This window comes from Camelus ferus, chromosome 10, assembly GCF_009834535.1.
Source record: "Camelus ferus isolate YT-003-E chromosome 10, BCGSAC_Cfer_1.0, whole genome shotgun sequence".
In the NCBI taxonomy this organism is placed as follows: Eukaryota; Metazoa; Chordata; class Mammalia; order Artiodactyla; family Camelidae; genus Camelus; species Camelus ferus.
This window is the reverse complement of record NC_045705.1, coordinates 19029157-19049929: the sequence shown is the minus strand read 5'-3', so window position 1 is coordinate 19049929 and position 20773 is coordinate 19029157. Positions and strand designations below refer to the sequence as shown.

At 35.6% G+C, this 20773-nt stretch overlaps 1 protein-coding gene across 2 annotated transcripts in view; it reads right to left on the bottom strand.

The window, feature by feature from the left end:
• The window catches only part of DNAJC24 (DnaJ heat shock protein family (Hsp40) member C24), a 48643-nt gene that overhangs the window by 10189 nt on the left and 17681 nt on the right, over positions 1-20773 (bottom strand). For both annotated transcript variants that reach the window (XM_006195075.3, XM_014568033.2), the window contains one exon: positions 7036-7174. In XM_006195075.3, coding sequence (XP_006195137.2) covers positions 7036-7174 — 139 coding nt within the window. The remainder of the gene's footprint in view (positions 1-7035; positions 7175-20773) is intronic.

Genomic DNA, 20773 nt, shown 5'->3' with positions numbered 1-20773 from the left:
AATAAATATTTCTTACTTCTTACAAGACAATGGAATTCCAGTCTTTTAAAACTTCCTCCTAATGACAGTAAAATTTCTAAAACAGCTCTTTGTTTGCTGCCTAAATAATTACACTTCCTAATCCCAGGAAACCTTTTCTAACTATAGCTACAATTCAAATAAATAAGTAAAAATAAATAAATAACAGCGACAAAAAGCTACTGAGGAGAGGAATTTAACTTTCTTCTTTATGGATCAGATATCTAAAAGCACAATATTGGCCAAAAGATTGAGTCTATCTGCAACTCTGCCCTTACTAATCACGCTGTAGCAACATTGTGCCACTCAAGTGATCAAGTCCCCAGAATGCTCTAATTTAGCAGTTAGTCAATTATACTTATTTTTATGCCACTTAAAATACTTTAAGAAGTTTATTTCGAACTTAAAGAAGTCATCTATGTGTGTTAAAAGCAAACAGCTGTATTTTCCTTTAGGTCTAACCTAGTATCTTGTTTTAAAACCAAGTAATTTAATTTTAAACGATCATTCTTAAAAATCATTTCACTATACCTAATTAAATTTCTCACATAGGAAATAACTTGAAGAAAGTCAGTTTCCTTGTCCTTAATAGTCTGTTCTTGGAACAATCTCTACTTTGATAAAAGATTCAGAATCAGGCAACATTTAACTTGAAACCTGCCCATTAAATCATAAAGCTCTATAATCCTTTCCCAGATGAAATTAAAGAGTCACAACTGCAAGGATTTCCACACTGAAGAAAAATTACAAAGTTGGAAATTAATTATGGACTTGAAGAACTAGAGCTTTTATAAGCTGAATGTAAACCCAGTGCTCATGAAAGGTACCACATGAAACCTGGAAACTGAATTTCATGTTTCACTACAGAAAGGTAAAACACAGCAGCAGAAATACTCCTGGCCTCTCATTCTGACCCTCAAATATGCCTCATTCCTGACTATTTGGAACTAAAATAGTAGGTTGTACACACCTATTCAAAACTTGGCAGCCCAATACAGTGATTAAGAGTCAGAGAATGGCTTTGAGTTTCCTCTCTACCAGCTACTAGCTATGTGACCTTAGTCAAATTACTTAAACCCTCTGAGCCTCAGACTCCTCAGGAAAAGAGATACTAGTATCCTCCTTAGAAGGTTGTTAAACAATGATTAAAAGACGATTACCACAGTTCCAGTGCTCAACAAATGTCAGCTATTTTAACTGTTATTATTTCATACTGTTTGTGTTGACCTGTCTATATGAGACCATAGGAAAATGACTCAACTATTGAGGGGAAGAAGGGGTAGTCTCAAGTACCACAATGTAGGAAGGTAGTAACTCTTGACCTTGTTGAGATCTGCAACAGTGTTAAGAAGTTTGATGTACTTTGTTATTGTGAGTCCCATTAAAATTGATCCATTATTATCAAAGCCATAGTACATATAATTATGTAGTCCTTCCAAAGCATCAAACAGAACTGAAAGATGGGAGCCAAGTTCAAGATAACTAATTTGTGGATTAAATTCAGAGGTTAGACATAATAACAGTAGATTTGAGTATCAGGGAAGACTTTGGGGGGGGCTTGGTGGGAGGGAGATAGGAAGACTTGAATTGGAACTTGAACAAAGAATAAGCTGCAAAGAATCAGAATGGGAGGATATTCTGAGTAATGATAAACAGCATAAGCATATGTGTTTGGGAGTCTCTAAATGGATGGGGAAAGGATTCACATTAGGTCTGTGACTGGTGATAAGGTTGGAAAATGTATTTAGGGACAAACTTAAAAGCTCTGTCCCATTTAAATTCCAGGTGAATGGGTAAATGTTGTGTTAGGGAGAGGGTAGTTATGTAAGTTCTTAAACAGAGGAATAAAAAAGAAAGCTAGACCAATCAAAGTGTAAATGACTGTGGGGGGCAGGCCAATTAGCAGCTGTGGAAATATCCTGAGTATATGTTATAATTTGGGTATGGACTACTGTGGTAGCTGTGAGAATAAAAAGATCACGTAAAAAAAAAAACCCACTAAAAATGAATGCCAATATTCATTTCTAATTCATTGGCTATACACTGAACAAACTAGAAGCACTCAGAGTATAATACGAAACAAAGATTTCAAGGCTGAGGGTTAAAAACAAGCAATGAGAAAGGTGTACCCAGTCTTTGTTTTGAATGCACTGATTTCAACTAGGTCAAGTACCCAAGTAGGAACTGGGAGAGAGGCTAAAGTTGGAGACACAAACTTCCTAAGATCCTGCATTTTCTGTTACTAAATCAGAACTTCCAATTATATCCAAGAATACCAGGATTATTACTATAATCTTGCCCATAGGTTTCAATAAACATTTGAAACTAGCCAAATTTTTATTCAAAATCATTGAGAAATTATCTTAAAATACATTTTCATTGCAGAAAAGTTATTTGCATTCAAGTAAAAGTAACAAATAATGTGAGTAGTCACGTTCTTGTGACAAATAAGATGGAGCAGGAGGACCCTCACAGAAAGTTCTGTCTATACTCTCTTCTCTCTGAATAAATGCCAGGCCCTAACTGTCTAGATGGATTTTCTGCATCATTTCACATACTTACTTTTCCCAGAAACAAGTCACCAAAAAAACATGCCCCCTGATGCTTATCTTCAAGTTTTACCTGAAGCACATTTTTACAGCCAATTTTCAAATTCCTAAAACCAAATAGAAATACTGATATGACCATAAATGGAAACCCTAATCTAATACAAATATTTTATAAGGGTCAGTTCTAGCACATAATTTACACAACTATCTACTGAACTGAAGTCATTATTCCAGTTAACCCAAATTCTTATTATCTACATTTAAAAGTATTATTTCCTTTCCTATTGAACTAATCAGTCTTCAGCATTAACTTGCTTTTCAGGAAGGATTCTTATTTTAAGCTTAAGAAACTACATGTTAATTCAGTTCTCTAAAACAAACATTGATGGGGTTTTAAGATACATTGTTCATTTGGTCTAAGATTTTATTGCTTATCTCCCATTCTCAAATATTTATACTAACAAAGGGATGAACTGAACTGTATAATACAGTACTAGAAACGATCTTTTGTATCTAGGTAACGAGAGTATAGCTGATTAGCTTAAAGACACACTAACTCTACAATGTCTGGCTCAATCCTCTTCAGAGCCTGGCTGTCTTGGGTATCCAAGTACTTGGCCAACTGTGCAGGATGAAAGCTCTGCATTATCAAAATAATTCATTAACAGAGAGTATCTTAAAATAAAATAATATGCCACCAAGGATGCCAATTATTAGATACAATCCACTTTTTTTTTAATAAGATAATTTAACTGACTTCATTTGAAGGTTTGTTCCTCTTCAGATCACAGTGAACTAACTCATAAGCTGTGTCACTCTAGAGAGCCACTGAGACATCAGAGATCTGTGACCGTCACATTACAAAGCTACTGAATCATGATCCCTATTATTTTTCTATGATATACTGCTAGTGTGATTTTTTTAATACACCTAGTATGAGAAAACTCCCCACAAGATTTTAAGGGCACAAAAATGTATTCAACAGATATTATTCATATGAACATTTTACAAATCCTAGAAAGATTTTCCAAAGTGTTTATCTGGTCGTCTGAAGTGCAAAGCCTAATCCTGAATAACAGCATCTCTTTCAAGGAAACATGGGAAACAGCCTTTTGGAAGCATCTTTAGAACAATAAGGTAAATATGCCCAACTGGAACTAATTGATTAAATTCACTACTTAACATTGCTTTCAAAATGTATAGTATCTGGAAATAGAATGTTACTCATCCTTTTTTAGATTTGGTTTTCTTTAGCCTGGCCAACGTTGCCCTAAAATAAAACGTCAACTAAGAATACAGAAATGGAAACAAGGGAGAAAAAATACAGGTACTATACATTGGGTCATCCACCCTAGACTTTTTCTTTTGATAAAAATTTCTTTTGTGAAGTAAAGAAATATGGATGTCAAGGGCTCCTTTAAATGATCTTTTAGAGAAACAAATGGTTGTAGGCAATGTTGATGAGGCTTTCCTTATAACAGGGCACCAACTCTGAGCTGTGAAATATGAGAAGCATTCAACACCAGCCAATAAAACATCTCCTGCCTTCTTCCCAAGCATTAAAGAATTCAAACTTATTTTGTACTCCACATTAATGGAGGGAAGGAAACAAACATATTTAAAGCACACCCTATGAAAAGAAAGTTCTACAATGAACTGTCACCACATGCAAAAAGAGTTCTGTATAACAAAGCTATTTTCATGTCCCCAGGGGGTGACCCAGAAAAAAAAGAGTGCTTTGACCTGGTTATAACAAATTCTCTCTCTCTTGGTAACCTATCCTGGTCTTTAACAAATTATCACTCTCAAAGGTTTTCCTTCTATCAAATCTAAATCCTCACTGTTAGAAGTTCAAGTTCATTTCCTTCTTTTGAGGAGCCACTTACTGATGATGGGTCAAGAAGGAAAAATTAATTTTGCTATTTAAAAGAAATGACAATACAAAACTAGGTTTATTATGAGATTTTTTAAAAGAGCTTTAGTGTGAAAGGCTTAAAACCAGCAAGTTATATTTGGATAAGAAACTTCTAATTCTTACCTAAACAGCAAGCCAATCTCAATTTAAAACTGAGACAAAGCATTCTCACTATCTGGAGCCTCTAGTAATGAAGGAAATACTTAGTACTTAATATCTGAGATACATTTTAAAATGTCATGAAAATTTGCATTCCTGCTGTCCTTCTAGAATAGCTCAATTCAGTAATCACCCATCTGAAAACTTGCAGAGCAAACTACGATATAAATTTCTAGCAGAATTTTGCTTTTCTTCAACCTGGCCAACATTACCCTAAAACAAAATGTCAACTAAAAATACAGAAATGGTAATGAGGGAGAAAAATACAGGTACTTTACATTAGATTATCTACCCTACACTTTTTCTTTTGATAATTTATTTTGTGAAGCAAAGAAATACAGATGTCAAGGGCTCCTTTAAATGATGCTCCTTTAAATAAATGCCTATGAACCTAAATCATGAATCAGGCCCAACTCTCACTGTATTTGGTTTGTCTAAACTTTGTTGTGACCTCATCAATGACCTACAAGAATCCCCTGTACAGTAGGCTACAGTTGCTTCCATTAAAACCTCAAAATCAAGGACTCAAAGCTCAAAAGAAATCCACATTTCCAAGGACTTCTCAAAGGCAATGAGAAAGGCCTGAAGATGCTGATTATCTTTCTTCCAACATCTCTTAAACCTTCCTTCATGCAATTCTATTGCTCACTTTTAACCCTATTTCTCTCCATTTCTGGTCTTCCTCACCTCACCCTATACCTTAGCGAGAGAGAATATTTTTTGGTTCTTGATCTCCCCCTCCTTCTCCCCTCTTTAGACAACAGTCAGTTTCATTGATAGGTTTCTTAATAGCACCAAGCTGTGGAGTGGCAAAAATGCAGAGCGACAGTACAAGTACGTACCCTACGCTCCTTAAGATACAGTTTGGTGGATTGTCCTCACCTTAAGCAAATCGTCACCACAGAATAAAGACTGGTAGAGACGTGCAAAGCACCAGGAGAGATTGTCATCTCCTGTAGAACTTGGTCACTTTAGGAACATAGGTAAATTCTCACACACAACACATTTATGTGTATTAGTTTCAACACTTTCAGAGAAATTTTACCATGTGAACCAAAGTCAAAGATGTATCTATAGATAAAAGTCATCTTCAAATGGAATCACCTCTACAGTCTTTTGCCAGAAGTACAAATGTGTTTACAAAAGAAATACACCCTCTGAAAGATGCTCATATATGTACCAAATAGGATATACTCCAGCCATAATTGAAAGTTAATCCAAATTCACTGCAAAAGTACACTCAGTCACTATTAAGAACAAATACTCTAGTATGTAAACAAATAGCTCATGAAGTCTTTACACAAAGGTATCACACACTGCCTGTAAGAAACATTTAATTTTCTAATACAACTCCCTCTGAAAATAGATACAGATACTCTATATATATCACTGGGTTTATCCTATGATGCTGTGTTTTAGAAATAAAGCCTTATTTCTCAAATCAAATTTTCACAACCCTAGTAGTAGGAGGCTTAACATCACTTTGTTAGGTTGATGGTGTGCCAGTGCAGGGCATGGGACGGGACTCAATAATCAAATATAGAGACAGCGAGCTTTTATCAACACATCCGAGTCAATGCTTAGCCTGGTGCGCTATCTCAGAGAGCAATTGAGTGTTTTCCCCACAGGCTGTAACTGATTATTGACTCCCGCCATTAGCATGGAGGGTGCATACTGAAGGTTCAAATAGAAGGCTGAGGGACTCCTATCCCAAGGCCAGTGCTGAAAGACAGCCTATCACTTCGTGTAACTGCAGTCCATGTGTGACAAACCTGACCTACATTTCTCCCTTTCTTTCTCGGAAGAGCTTGTCACTGTTTTAAGAAGCTATTTTCTAAAATGCATAAAAGAAATGACTTTTAAAATTGCTTAGGAAATACGCATTCCTAAAATACCTTTTATAGCAATCTTACAAGGATTATAGTTTATCCAGGAGATAATCATGAAAACCTAGCTTTGAACAAGCTCAGAGACAGCAAATAATGCTTTTATGGTGTTATCCTTTACAGTGTCTCCCTTTAGATTGTCATTTTTACAGCATACAGTCTTAAAAGCACTACAATTAAAATTTTAATCAGAACATAATAAAATTTAATAAGTTTTTAAACAAAAAATATTAATTAGGAACATGTAATTATGTATTTTTCTTTAGTTATAAAAAGTAGCTTTCACGGCTTCACAAGAAGCCACATCCTAGTAGTTTTGTTAACTTCTCAGTGGATACACAGTAATCACTACTAAGAATAGGGCATAGTTAAAAACAATGATGGAGGGGAGGAGTAAAAGAGGCAATAATAACTTGGTGCAATGCTAGAAAATGCTCCCCAGGAATGGCTGCAGACTGCGCTTCAAAGAGTTGCCAATGTGCAGGTGCTCCTCACCACAAGTACCTACCATGCCGCTGCAGGTCATACTCTTTTTTTGTCTCTTCATTCCCTAGAATTTTCCATGCCTGATCAATCTCGATGAATTTCTGTATACACTCCTCCACTGTTCCTGCTGGCACATCTGCACTTTGTTTATCTGGATGATACTGCCAATCAAAAATAAGGGGGGGTGATGAGTAGAGAGGGTTGAGTGGGGGTAGGTAAAAAAAAAAATGTAAACCTGAGCTTTAGTTAAGAGAGAAGGTAATGAGAAGATGAAAACTAAGATGCCAAGCAACGAGACAACAGTGTTGGGCACAGGAGACAACTGCCAGGTTAATTAGACCACTGGAGTAGCTATAAATCCACCAGTGACATGACTTGTCACAACGTGCAAAGACAGCATTTTCTGGATAATTTGCTGATGGAATCACTGGTCTCAAGGACAATTTACCTAGAGAGGATGACTAACACAAGCAGAAATAGGTACATGCAGACTAGTAGGACATAACAAAGGAAGAGTACAAACTATGCAGAGTATGAAGCTCCCCTTATAAAATGTGCATGGCTGTATGTATCATCACAGTGGACTACTAGACTTTCTTATGAAATTATACAATTTTACTTTAAAATACAACATTTTTCATCTTCTGGCTCAGCCCAGAAGATTTTAAAGTTAAAAGTCCCCAAACACAAGTTTTTAACTGAAAAATGATTATTTTAGGGCAGATTCATAAGAAACAACTTTAAAGAATGGAATAAAATACTTGAATACAAGTTAATTCATCAATAAATCTTTCTTGTATTTGTTTTCATGTTGAAATTCTCCACACTGCTGGCGATCCTCACTAGCAGAGCAAAAGCTATTGTGGTATTTGGTTGCCGAAAAGAACTAATGAACATCATGCATGCTGGGAAAACGATTACAGGGCAAAGAAAGAGAATCAGGCTTCTATTTTCCCGCTGGCAAACTCTCTCTCTTTCTCTCTTCCTATGACAACTCTACCAGCTATCAACATTTAAATATTTAAGCTGATTAAAATAATGACTGAAGAAAAAAGGAAACTAAGGCTTTATTGTTTCATCTTTTTTAGGCCATGATTTAACAAATGATGCTCGTCTGTTATTCCCATACTGGGGTTTAAGTAATCCTTAAGGCTAGGATATTAAGTAATGTACCAAAGCCAAAATAAAGTGGGTTACATTAAAGTTCTCTTGCTAATCCTTCTTCTAACACTATATGAAGAAGATTTGTGTAACAAGTTTGGTAGGTTTCAATGTTATTACATGCAATATGCTCAAATACACCACTAGTATACATTTAAGATATACTTACATGTGAAGACTCAATTTCAGTATCTCACAAGCACTGAGTAAGGCCCTAGAGAAATATTCTAATCTTATAGCTGTATACTATACAGACTAGAAGGTGGCACAGACTAGAAGGAGCACAGACTAGAAGGTGGCAAGTAATTTTGAACAGGCCACCATAAAAATGAATAGTGGCTGGTACAATGAACAGAACAGACTGGGCCTGTTCATGCTCCAACCTGACCAAGAAAGCCCTATAAAGCCAAGAATTAGTTCCTGGCTGCCCCAAACTAAAAGCTATTACTAAATTTTGAGTCATATAGCAGTTCCATGGTAGTTAAAGCACAATTCAACCTCTTTCAATAAGCAATTTGTTATTTTCCTGACTATGATTTTAAATAACTAATTCACCATCTGAGGCTTTTCGATCTATTCTGCTGTGCTACTAGAATGCAGTTCATTTTATTCTGTGATACAGGCTTTAGCTTAAAAATGACAGTTACAACAAGAGAGTATGTCATTTGGGGTGCTAAAAGCCTCAGTCCAATTTGTTCTGACAGCAAGTTCCAGAACAAAATGAAGGTCTAAAAAGATTAATACATTCTGTGGTAGGCTGATAATAGCCCCCAAAGATATCAGGTCCTAACCCCTGGTACCCGTAATGTCACTTTATTTGGGGGAAAGGTCTTTGCAGTGTGATTAAGTTAAAGATCTTGAAACAGGGAGATTATCCTGAATTGTCCAGGTGGATCCTAAATACAATCAAAGTGTTTTTATAGGAAAGAGGCAGAGAGAGACCTGACACACAGCAGGGAAGGTGATGTACAGAGAGCGATTTTAAACACTAGCCTTAAAGACTGGAGTGATGAGGCCACAAGCCAAGGAATGTTGGCAGGCACCAGATGGAAGAGACAAGGAATAGATCATCCTTTAGAGCCTCTAGAGGAATCATGACCCAGCCAACACCTTGATTTGGGCCCAATTATATTGCTTTTGGACTTACAGCTTCCAGAATTGTGAAAGAATAAACTTCTGTTGTTTTAAGCCACCAAGTTTGTGGTAATTTATTTCAGCAACCACGTGAAATTATACAGTCTAAATACATCTATGGCTTAAAACTGGACTTTAACAGACATTACAACTTTTAAAGATGTTTCAATTACAAGGTCTATTAATAAAATGGTGTCATTATTTTGCACATTCTTAACTTAAAATCTGTAACTTTTTACTACCCATGGAAACCAAGCCTCTCATACTAGGTTTCAGGGCTTTCTAACCCCCAAGTGAATATTAGATCTTTTCCTTACTATTTCTGTATTAGAGCCCTCCAATAAGAGGCAGGCTCAAGCATGCACTATCACCCTAAGAGACCACGGCCATTTTCTTCTTGCTGTCAAGGCTTCTTTTATCTTTGCTCTTCTTTTCTTTGAATCCCACTAGCCAAACCTTCCCACTGTTGAGAGCCCAAAGCTATTCCTACTTCATTCATTCAATGAATAAATGAAAGACAGAGAAACTCTAAAGCATTCTGTGATCCAGGGGCTGGCTTACTAACTACCTGAGAAGCCAGAAAGAGCCACAAAAAAGATAGCATGGACTTCTTTATATTGGAAAAAAGCCAGCTAAATCATACAAACAACAGGGAGTTCTGAGGAAAACATTCACCAATTAAATAAAGAAAATACTGACATTCTTTATTAACAGAATAGGTACGTACTAAAATCAATGTTGCAAAGTTCATTTATTTTAACTTCTATTTGCCACCATACTAAATTGAAATGCATTTTGCTGGAATTGGAAGAATTTAAGTCACCTGGAAGGAAAGAATTCAAAATTAAGAAGTCAGCAAATCTTGCTACAAACAACTGAAAAATGAAAGTTTAAGAAATTACCAATTACTATAGCCTCAAAGGAAAAAAAGGGAAAGAAATGGAAAGAAATAATATATTCATGATGGGAAATTCATGCCAATTTCCCCTCAAATGATACAAAAATGTTATGCAATTCTTATCAAAATTCCAGTGAGCCAGTTCTGTGTTTATATGGAACAACAAAAGATCTAGAACAGGCAAAAGAATTTTTAAAAAGTACAAAGTCAAAGGCCTTACATGACCTGATTTCAAGACTTACTACAAAGCTATGGTAATCAAGACTGTAGAACTGGCATAAACACATACAAACAAATCGATCTAGTGGAACAGAAGAGTCTAGAAATAGACCATACATATACAGTCACTTGATTTTCAATAAATGTGCCAAGGCAATTCAATTGGGAAAGAACAGTCTAGAACAAATGGTGCTGAAACAACTGGGTGTCCATGTGGAAAAAAAAAAATCAACATCAATCCCCATCTCATTTCATACACAAAAATTAATTCAATATGAATCATAGATATAAATATAAAACAGAGAACCATAAAGCTTCTAGAAGGAAACACAAGAGAATATCTTTGCCCCTTGGGGTAGGCACAGATTGCTTTGACAGAAAACAAAAAGCACAAACTTATAATGACATAAAATGGATAAACTGAACTTCATCAAATTTTAAAACTTTCTGTACATCAAGGATACCATTAAGAAAATTAACAGCCACAAACTGGGAAAAAAAAAAAATACTGGCTAAATATTTCTCTAACAAAGAACTTGTACCAGAATATATAAAAAAAAAAATTCTATAAATTGATACTAAAAAGACATACTAATTAAAAATTGTGGGAAAAAACTTGAACACTTTTCAAAAGAAGACAAGTGAATAGACAATGTACACATCAATGTACACCCAAACTTTTTCATTAGTTATCAGGAAAAACGTGTATTAAAGTCATGAGATACTACTAAACATATTAACAGAATGGCTAAAATAAAAAAGACTGATAACACTAAATGCTGCTGAGAATATGGAATAATAGGAACTTTCATAGGCTGCTGGCAGTAAACAATTTGGCAATTTCTTATAAAGGTACACATACATCTACTCTATGGTCAAGCAATTCCGATTCTGGATATACACCTAAGAAAAATAAAACATAAAAATGTATGTCCACAAAAAGGCTTATTCATAACTGCCAGAAACTGGAACCATAAATATCTATCAACAGGAGAATGGATACACTTTGGTATATTCTATACTATTCAACAACAATAAAGAAAAAAACTATGATACACTCAGTAATAAAACAGATGAATATCTAAAACATTAGTGTTGAGCAAAAGAAGAAACAAAAGGGTACACAGTATGTGATTACACTGATATGAAATCCAAATTCAGGCAAAACTAGTCTATACAGTTGGCCTTCGATCTATGGACATGCCATTTCATATAAAAGACTTGAACATCCTCGGACTGTAGTATCCTTGGGATGTCCTGGAACCAATCCCTTGAGGATACCAAGGGATGACAGTAGTGACAAAAATTAACAGTTGGTTTTCCGGTGGGGGTAGGGGGTGGAAATTAACTGGAAAGGGGCATAAAGGAATTTTCTGGAGGAATGGAAATGTTCTATATATTGTTTGAGATAATGGTTACATAATACCACCTCTCACCAAACTGAACACTTAAGATCTGTGCATTTAAACATCATCAGACATGTCTAAATGTTTTTAAAGGAATTTAGTAAATCTTTCTAAGCCAGTAAGGGAAAATGAGAAATTTCTCCCAATGTTATACAGAGAAAAAGCACAACATAAAAAACTAATGAAAAGACTGATATGAAAGGTTTGAATGACAGACCAGTTTAGACTGGTTTATTACTTTCAAGTACATATGGCAACCTCTGAAAACATTAAAAAGTTAAGTATTGCTGAGTAGAAGACTACAGTATATTCAAAATTTAAAAATCATAAATACGTTACAATACTAAAAATACTGAGAGTGGGTGTCTGTGATTCTTTATTATAACAGGACAAAACTGTCTATTGCCAAAGTTTTAGCATTATTCTCAGTTGACTTGACACAACTTTACAGTCTATATACCTTGCTCACATGTGAGGAAAATTGTTCAATTATACAGACCTGTGTTTTTTAAATCCCCATGCCATTTACTGAGGATGAGAAAAATGAACACAAAAGTTTAAGAAACTGTCTTGATATAAAAATACAGGATTACTAGTGACACTACAAAAGATATACAGAAAATGATATAGTATTTTATCAGAAATGGTGTTATGTTATCTATTTCCTGACTAATTGATAACCAATGTTTTAATTATGGACTCAACTCTAACTAGCTGAGATGTTTTGGGCAATGGGTTGTTCAATATGGAACATTTTATTTCCATTTTAGATTTTCTCCATGTTAATAAATCCAAGCGCTTTCTAAATTACTAATCCCGGAGTTACTGTCACATTGTGTCAGCTCAGTGCAACTCAAAATGTGTTCCTCAGATTTGCAGTATCAGCATTCTCTGAGGGCTCCTTAGAAGACAGCCCCATACCAAACGTACAGAGAGGGACCTCAGAATTTGTTTCCCCAAACTCTCCAGGCAAACACTACGCGTGCTAAAGTCTGAGAGGCACACTGTTAGCCTCTACCGTTAGTTAGCCTCTACTGCTTAAAACATAGTTAGTTGCAAGTCAGAAAATTAGTGTTTGATAAAAATTTCCCCTTCATAGACACATTTGTCCAGGTATGTATCCAGAAAGGAAAAAATGCTAAGTGATATTCCTCAATTGTTAACCTACAACACAATGAAAATTACATTAATGTTCCAAGTCAGAAATTTTTTGATATTTGTTAACTTTTGTTCAGTAATCATAAATGCCAACCTCTTTATTTCCTTGTTTGCACAAATGCCAACTTATTTCAGTGATTAAGAAACTGATGAAATCTGAACAGTATGCTAGTTGTATTCTAACCTGTTGATTTTTTTTAAAGAGGTAGATGTAATTTATACAAGACTTCAGCTACTGAATACAGCAATGGTGTCCACTGATAGGTTTAACATAAGTGTCAAGTGTTTTTCTACTAGAAAACAGAGAGCTATGTATTTTTCTACTAGAAGGGGAAAGAAAATTGAAGTATGTGTAAGTTTTGAAAAGAGCATAATATAATACACTGAAAAGTCTCACAACTTCTAAAAAATTTTTAAGTGAAAATTTATACATTCATTAGCTCCAGATGACCTGTTCTATTGACTAAGCAACATAAAGTTGCAATGAAATGGTATTTCTTTAAAGTGAATGCATAAGACAGTTTTATGGTAAATTGACCACTACACAATAAGGCAGTATTTCAGATCACCTAAATAGATGTCCATCTGTTTTAATGCCTTTCTTTCTTTACTTTTTAAAAGGAAATATGCTTTATTTTACCAGTAGCTTGCTAATTAAACCTTCAATTGAACAAAAAGTTAAGACGGTCATACATTAATCCTTTACTATACACTTGTGATTATGCTGTTTTGATTTATAAAAATACTGACTGCAAATAGAAAATAACGATTAACTATGGAAAGGACTGGGCAAATCTGATTAAACAAAAATTTCCAAATCATCCTATTGATATCTGATCTATCAGTGTGGCCTGTGAAGATACAGCATTTGGTTTTTCTCTACACAGTAACACTGAGTTTAGTATCATTAATAGTATGTTAGCTCTTTATCTCTAGCTTCACACTTCCCTGAATTCCAGAACTGAATTTCAAATATCTTCTAAAAGCTATCTTATTAGTACTACAAATTCAAAATGTCTAAAACCAAATTTTCATCCAGGCTCTAAAATTAGTTCCTCCTCTTGCTGAATGCCCTGTTCTGTTAAAATTACCACCATGCTTTAATAAATGCCAAATGAATGAAAGAAAAATACATTTCCTGATAATGCAGGCTACAATATAAGGGTAACCTCTGTTTTCCTTATTTTATTAACCACCAAATTCTGTAGATTCACATACATAATGTCCTTTCTATTCCCAATAACAAACCTAGTTCAAAACAACAGTAGCTCTTGTCTGGTCTCCAGTATTCATCTTTTAAAGCTCTCCAGTTCTTCCACCTGCTTCCAAATTCACTTGCCTTATTATAAAATCCTGACCATGTCATCTTCACCTCAAAAATTTTAACTGTCAACCTACTGCATATAAATTAGTTGTATTCTTTATCCTTACAGGTAAAGTCCTCCAATAAAAGAACTCCAACCTACCATTTCAGCTTTACTGTAAGTACTATACCATCTATGTCAGTCTAGTCATTCCAAACATTCTAGACTAGACTTTCAGATATCACACCTGAACACACATTCCTTTCTGTTTCCATGTCCTATTTATGCTGTTGTCTCCAATGGAACATCCTTCACCAGTTCAAATGCACCTCTTCCTTGAAGCTGCGTTTAATATTCCTATCCAGAGGGCATCACACTAGTTGTGTGTGCGTGTAACACTGTATCTTAACTACATACATATCTCTGCAGGGATTATTAGCACAATGCCTCTTTGTGCAAATATCCTCCATAAGTACTTGCATGTAAGTTGTGTGTAATACTCTTCCCAAAGTATGAAATCTAAAACTTTCTGATTTAGACAGCACTGGATGAGGGGAGGGAAAGTTTTTACGTTTACTCTGAGGTTTTCCACTTTCGTGTCTTTTCTCTCATACTCTTTCCTAGTAAACAAATATTAACCATGTCATTCTATTCAGCTGCCACAATGACTAGATACGATATGGGATATGCTTCAGCCCAAAGGTCATCTTCAATACTTCCCACGCTGAGGAACGAGTAAACAAATAGGTATTAAGAGGAATGCATTCAAAAGAGTACACTTGAAAAAAACATGGATATACAGTCATGGGACTTAAATATGAGAAAGGTCAAATCCTTTACAAAAAAAAAAAAAAGAGTCCTTAATATCTCTTTCTCTACCCATTCCCAGTCTTTCAGAAAGAAAAGTTTTAGGGTCAGACAGCAAGAATTTGTGTGACTAGGTCACAGCTGATCCTATGGAGTAAAACTCTTACTATTATAATTCACTTAAGTGAAATTATTAGGAATGAAAGTTAATAGAGCCACTCTCCTTTTGAAAAATTATTGGTTTTTTAGATATGAATTTATATTTTTAATTTTCTCCCATTCTATCAAATCTTAGAGGTTATGATCTTGACTTAAAAAAAACAACTTTATTGAGATATAATTCACATATCATAAGATTCACCATTTTCAAGTCTACAATTCAGTGGTTTTAGAATATTCAGAGTTGTGTAGCCATCACCACTATCTAATTTCAGAATATTTTCATCACTTCCTAAAGAAATCCTGCATCCATCAGTAGTCGCTCTCTATTTCTCCTTCCGCCTACCCCTGAACTAATCTGCTTTCTGTGTCTGTGGATTTGCTTATTCTGCAAGGAATGACAGACACACATATATGTACCACATATACATACACATGCACACATATTAATTTAAAAGCAAATTTGTGATTTTTAAGTATCTATAAAAATTAGCCTTCCTCAGTTACTTTGGGATTGTTGGTGAATAGCTAAGAATGTGAAAGTGTATAGGTAAACAAAAACAATATGCTCTCCTAGAGTTCACGATTTGGTTCCATAATGTAACAACAGACCTTACTAAGGAATTCATTGTGAAAAGTCCTATGAATTTATTTATAGTAGAATCCTACATATAACATAGTCCATGGTCCCCAGAGAAAGCCTTGGAGAAAGGCTTCAGCGTGACTGTGGCAGCCACACTGACAGAACAGTATGAAGAAAATACATCTCTTTGGCCTACCAGAATTGCTAATGATTGATTGCCTCTAATCTTCAAAAGAGTCATTTTAACACCATTAGTATTTTTTAAGAAACCTTTTGGTCTGAGGACTGTTATTTTAAAACTTCTGCCAAATGTCTCGATAACAATGATTGCCTTTGAAATCATATTAAGAGACTCATTCAGAGATTACTGGCAGTTCCAAGAAAAAGGGGTAAAAGAGGAGGAGGGGAAAAAAGGAGGAGGAGGATAGGAAAATGCAGAGGAAGGAGAAGAGCGGGCTGGTGGAGACAGAGGAGACTGCAGGGGAAGAGGGAGAGCGACAGAAGAGGAGGAGGAGGAATAAGAGAAGGATAAGCAAGGGAAGAGACTGAAAGTCACTGAAGGAAAACAAAGCCATGCAATATTTATAGTAGGCAATGATGTCTTTCAGATGAAGAATTGAGAGGGAGATTGTAGGAACTGGAGTGCAAGAAGTGAAGAAACATAAGAAGCTGAATGATGTGTGGCTGGGTCATTCAATCCATGGCAAAACCTTTTCAATACCAAGGCCTACCTCTGTAGTACAGTTTAAGCTGTGAGATTTACTAATTCTAAAATACAATCTTGCACCAAATCCTTTGCTAGTCACATTCCTTTTCTTTGCTGACTATACACTAGTATAACACAACCTCCTCTTCTTCGTACATAGGAAAAAATTTTAAATCTTAAGCAATGGGTTGCATTATATCCAATTTAAGTATAAAGACTCTCACCTGACTCCCAAAATCATATCAAACAAGTCACTGATTACATGCTCAACACGAGCTGCACAGAGAATTCCAAGATTAACTGTACAAAATATTGTACGCTAATTTCATCTACACTCTGGATTCAGGGAAACATGATTTTTGTGTAATTAAGGATGCTGAACTAACGTTATTCTTGCTAAACAAGGGTGGTCACATACACATTTTCACACAGAAGTGTTCAATATATGAATGGTAGGGTTAAATGCATAAAGACTGAAGAGGTGGTGGCAATTCTTCTTAATTTTAACCACCTAATGGTGAGAGAAATTTGCCTAAAACAAAACTTGATAAACAAAAGAAGTGACCTTAGTCAGATAAAAATGGATGAGTGAAAGAGAAAAAGAAAGCATTTAATAACTGTAGTTAAATTCAATGAACATAATATACTATTTTTGAGATAAATGCCTAAGTAAGCTTCTTAGGACACTGAGAACACACACATCCTCTGAGATAATTTTTGGTTTTCCTTATTGAAAATCACTATTATTATGAAGCAGCCATTAAAGAGTTGGTGAGGAAGTGCTATTAAGATGGGGCAGTAGTAATGCTCTGATGAATCTGAATACAGTACAGTGGAGGTAGGCTAGAGAGAGACACACTGACTGACATGGCTGAGGTTTTGTTTCATTTTTTGTAGGATGTCTACTAGTTTAAAACAAGATCATGTTACAAAAAGTTAGGTATAAATGCACTACAACTGTGTCCTTTACATTTTGACACTACATTAAAATTATGACCAGTTGAAAAGAACAATTATAAAGGTAAAGTCAAGTACAACACACTACTGCCACCTAATGCTTAGTAAAATATTGCCTAAAGAAGCAATCAACACTTCACGTTATTGTTTTATGCAATAGTTAACAGTTGAAACATGACCTTTTTTTAAAGATGTCTGAACATTTTTAAGGTTTTCTAATTCAGGTAGAGAAAATATAATCCATGTACAAGACTGTAGTCCAAAAGTATTTATACATTCAAAAAAGACTCATTACCAGCTTCCTAACAAGCCAATGAGGATTCATGATGAGCAAAGCAGGATTTCTGTCCTTGAGGGACTCATAATCTAGTGGGGGGAGTGTAGAAAGGTAAATAATTAATTATAATACAATGGGAAGGATGAGGTGCTAAGAAAAGATGACAGCATGAAAAAGCTGTTAACTTAGAATAAACTGGGAAGATTTCTAAATAAAGACAGCTGACTGGGTTTTGAAGGATGAACAGGAGTTGGCCTGTGGAGGAACTGTGGAAGAGTGGGAGGGGAAAGGCATTCCGTGGAGAAACAGCAAATATAAAACAAGAACGTACTAAGTAATGGACATGAGAGTTATGAAAAGCAGAACTGTAAGCTACGCTGGGAATGAGCTAAAGAACCACTGAGTAGCAAAGTAATGAGAAGTGAAGCTGACAAGGCAGACTAGATTCAGACCATAAAGGAACTTCATGCTAAGAAACATGGACTTTTCCCTGCTTACTTGTTTCAAAGACAAAAAATCTAACCTGATGGTGGAATGGAATGGGTGGAGAGGAGAGGTAGGGGGACCTGCAATAAGGAAACTACTACACTACTATAATATTCCTAAGGAACTATGCTAAGGATGCTGAGGATGAAGGCAGGAGGAGGCAGACAAGGGGAAAGGTGGGAACCTGGGGACATAAACTTGGAAGTCACCTGTGAAGCAGGTAAAGCTACAGGAATACACAGAGAGCAGTCCTCAACTTTTTTTGTGTTCTCAACTCCTCCATGAATCTGATAAAAAGGCTGGGGAGAGGAGAAAAAAATCCACACACTATTTTGCATACAATTGAGGGATCAAAACCTCCAAAAATACCTGGGCCTCAGATTAAGAGTCCCTGATTTGGTAATAAGTGAAGAAAGACAGAGATAAAACTTTGAAGGACAGTAACATTTACATCAGATAAAGGAAAAGATACTAGAAAGCAGTAATCAGGAAACAGGCTCCAGAGAAACCCAAGGAAGAAAGTTCCAAGACAGGCAAGATCTGTGACAGCAGCAAATGTCACAGTCAATCCACTAAATATGGCAAGTAAGAGACACTGGCTACTTTAGGAGGCACCATTCAGAAGAAGGGCAGTGGTGAAAGAGTGGGCTGAAAAGCAAATACATGGTAGTCAAGTAATGTCTGGCTAGGTGGAAGAGTGGAGTGACAGCCAGCGTAGTGAAGGCCAAAGGAGAATATTTTTGAAATATTTTACTGGATGAGTGGGAAAAGCAAATGGAAAGGGAGAATGTAAGACAGAGAGGAGAAGAGAGTAACTGGAGCAGGACTGATCATAAAATATGAAAAACTGAATTCTTATTCTGGCTTCGTTATCACTAGTCATTTATAATAAAAGTTATTTAATGGTACAAAATTTCCTCACCTGAAAAATGGAAAGAAATCTTGCTAATCTATAAGCTACTCACAAAAGTGAGGACCTTTGTCCATCATATTACCACTAATTATATCTGTAGCACCTAGTACAGTGCCTGGCACATATAGGACAGTCAATAAATACTTAATGAATAAAATTATCTGTCTTTTATACATCTCACAGTGTTTTGTAAAAATCAAGTGATATAATGTGAGGGAACATATTCTGAATACAATTTAAGTATTTTTAAAATGGGGTGTGGCATGACAGGGAGGCCACAGTAAGCCCTTCAACATAAATATAATACAAACACAAGAGATTCTCACTGTTCACGGATTCTACATTTGTAAATTCACCTGCTTGCTAAAATTTATTTGTAACCCCAAAATTTATTTGTAACCCCAAAATTGTGATGCTTTTGCAGTCATTCAGAGACATGCAGAGTGGTGAAGAATTTGAATCATCTGACATGCACGTCCCTAACTGGAATCAAACCAGGCCTTCATGTTTTAGTTCTCATACCGCATGTAAATAAGTGTCCTTTTTGCAGTCTATTTAGTTCCACATTTTTCACATTTTATGTTTTTTGCTGTAATTTTGCTATTTAAAATGATTCTCAAGCATAGAGCATTAAGTGCTATCTACTGCTCCCATGCACCAGAAATCTGGGACATGCCTTATGAGGGAAATTACATATTTTAGTGAAGCTTCTTCCTTCAGGCATGAGTTACAGAGCTGCTGGCCCTGAGTTCAATGTTAATGAATCAACAATACATATTTTAAAAAAAAGTGTCTTTAAACAGAAGTACACATAAGACAAGGTTACATTGCTGAAAACGGTGACCAGAAGCTCAGAGGAAACTAACTTTGTATTTCCCCTATGAGAAGTGTTTACATATTTGCTAATTTTGTGTTTGCAGCAACTTTACAGAACTTAACTACAACAACTGTATAATAATATAAATACATACTACATTTCACACTCCATCGCCTTTGAAAGCTCTCTCTGCCCTTTCTCTCCTGCCATCCCCCATGAAGTCCTTAGTTAAGAGGATCTGCCCATGAGGAATCTATGTCCCTCTTCCAGCCATGCCCTACCCTTTTCTCTTAGGGGCTTAGAACACAGGAATTCCCTGCACAAACAGCCTCAAGTCAGAAGAAGCTTAGCCTGTAGTGACGCCTGCAGTGGGGGTAGGAAGAGCGGGGAGGTAGGACAAGTGTGAATTTCTCTGCCCTGCTGCATTCTGGCACAGAACTCCAAGGACTCAAAGAACTCTAAATTTGATCCTGGCTTTCTAGGTGTATTTGTCATGAAAATATATTTTTCCAGATAAGATAACAGATCAGATTTTATTTAATATTATGTTAGCTTAACTTACAACTTAAATATTTAAGCACCTGGTAAACAGAACCCCTTTCTAATCTTTTTCTGGGTTTAAATAAATATTAGGTGTAGGCCTTATTAATATTACATTATTACTATCAACTTTTTATAACCTTATCAAAAGAGGGAAGGAAAAATAATTCAAGAAACTTCTTCAGATTTTTAGTGATTTTAGTGGCCATTTACTTAACTTGGAAAAGGAACAACC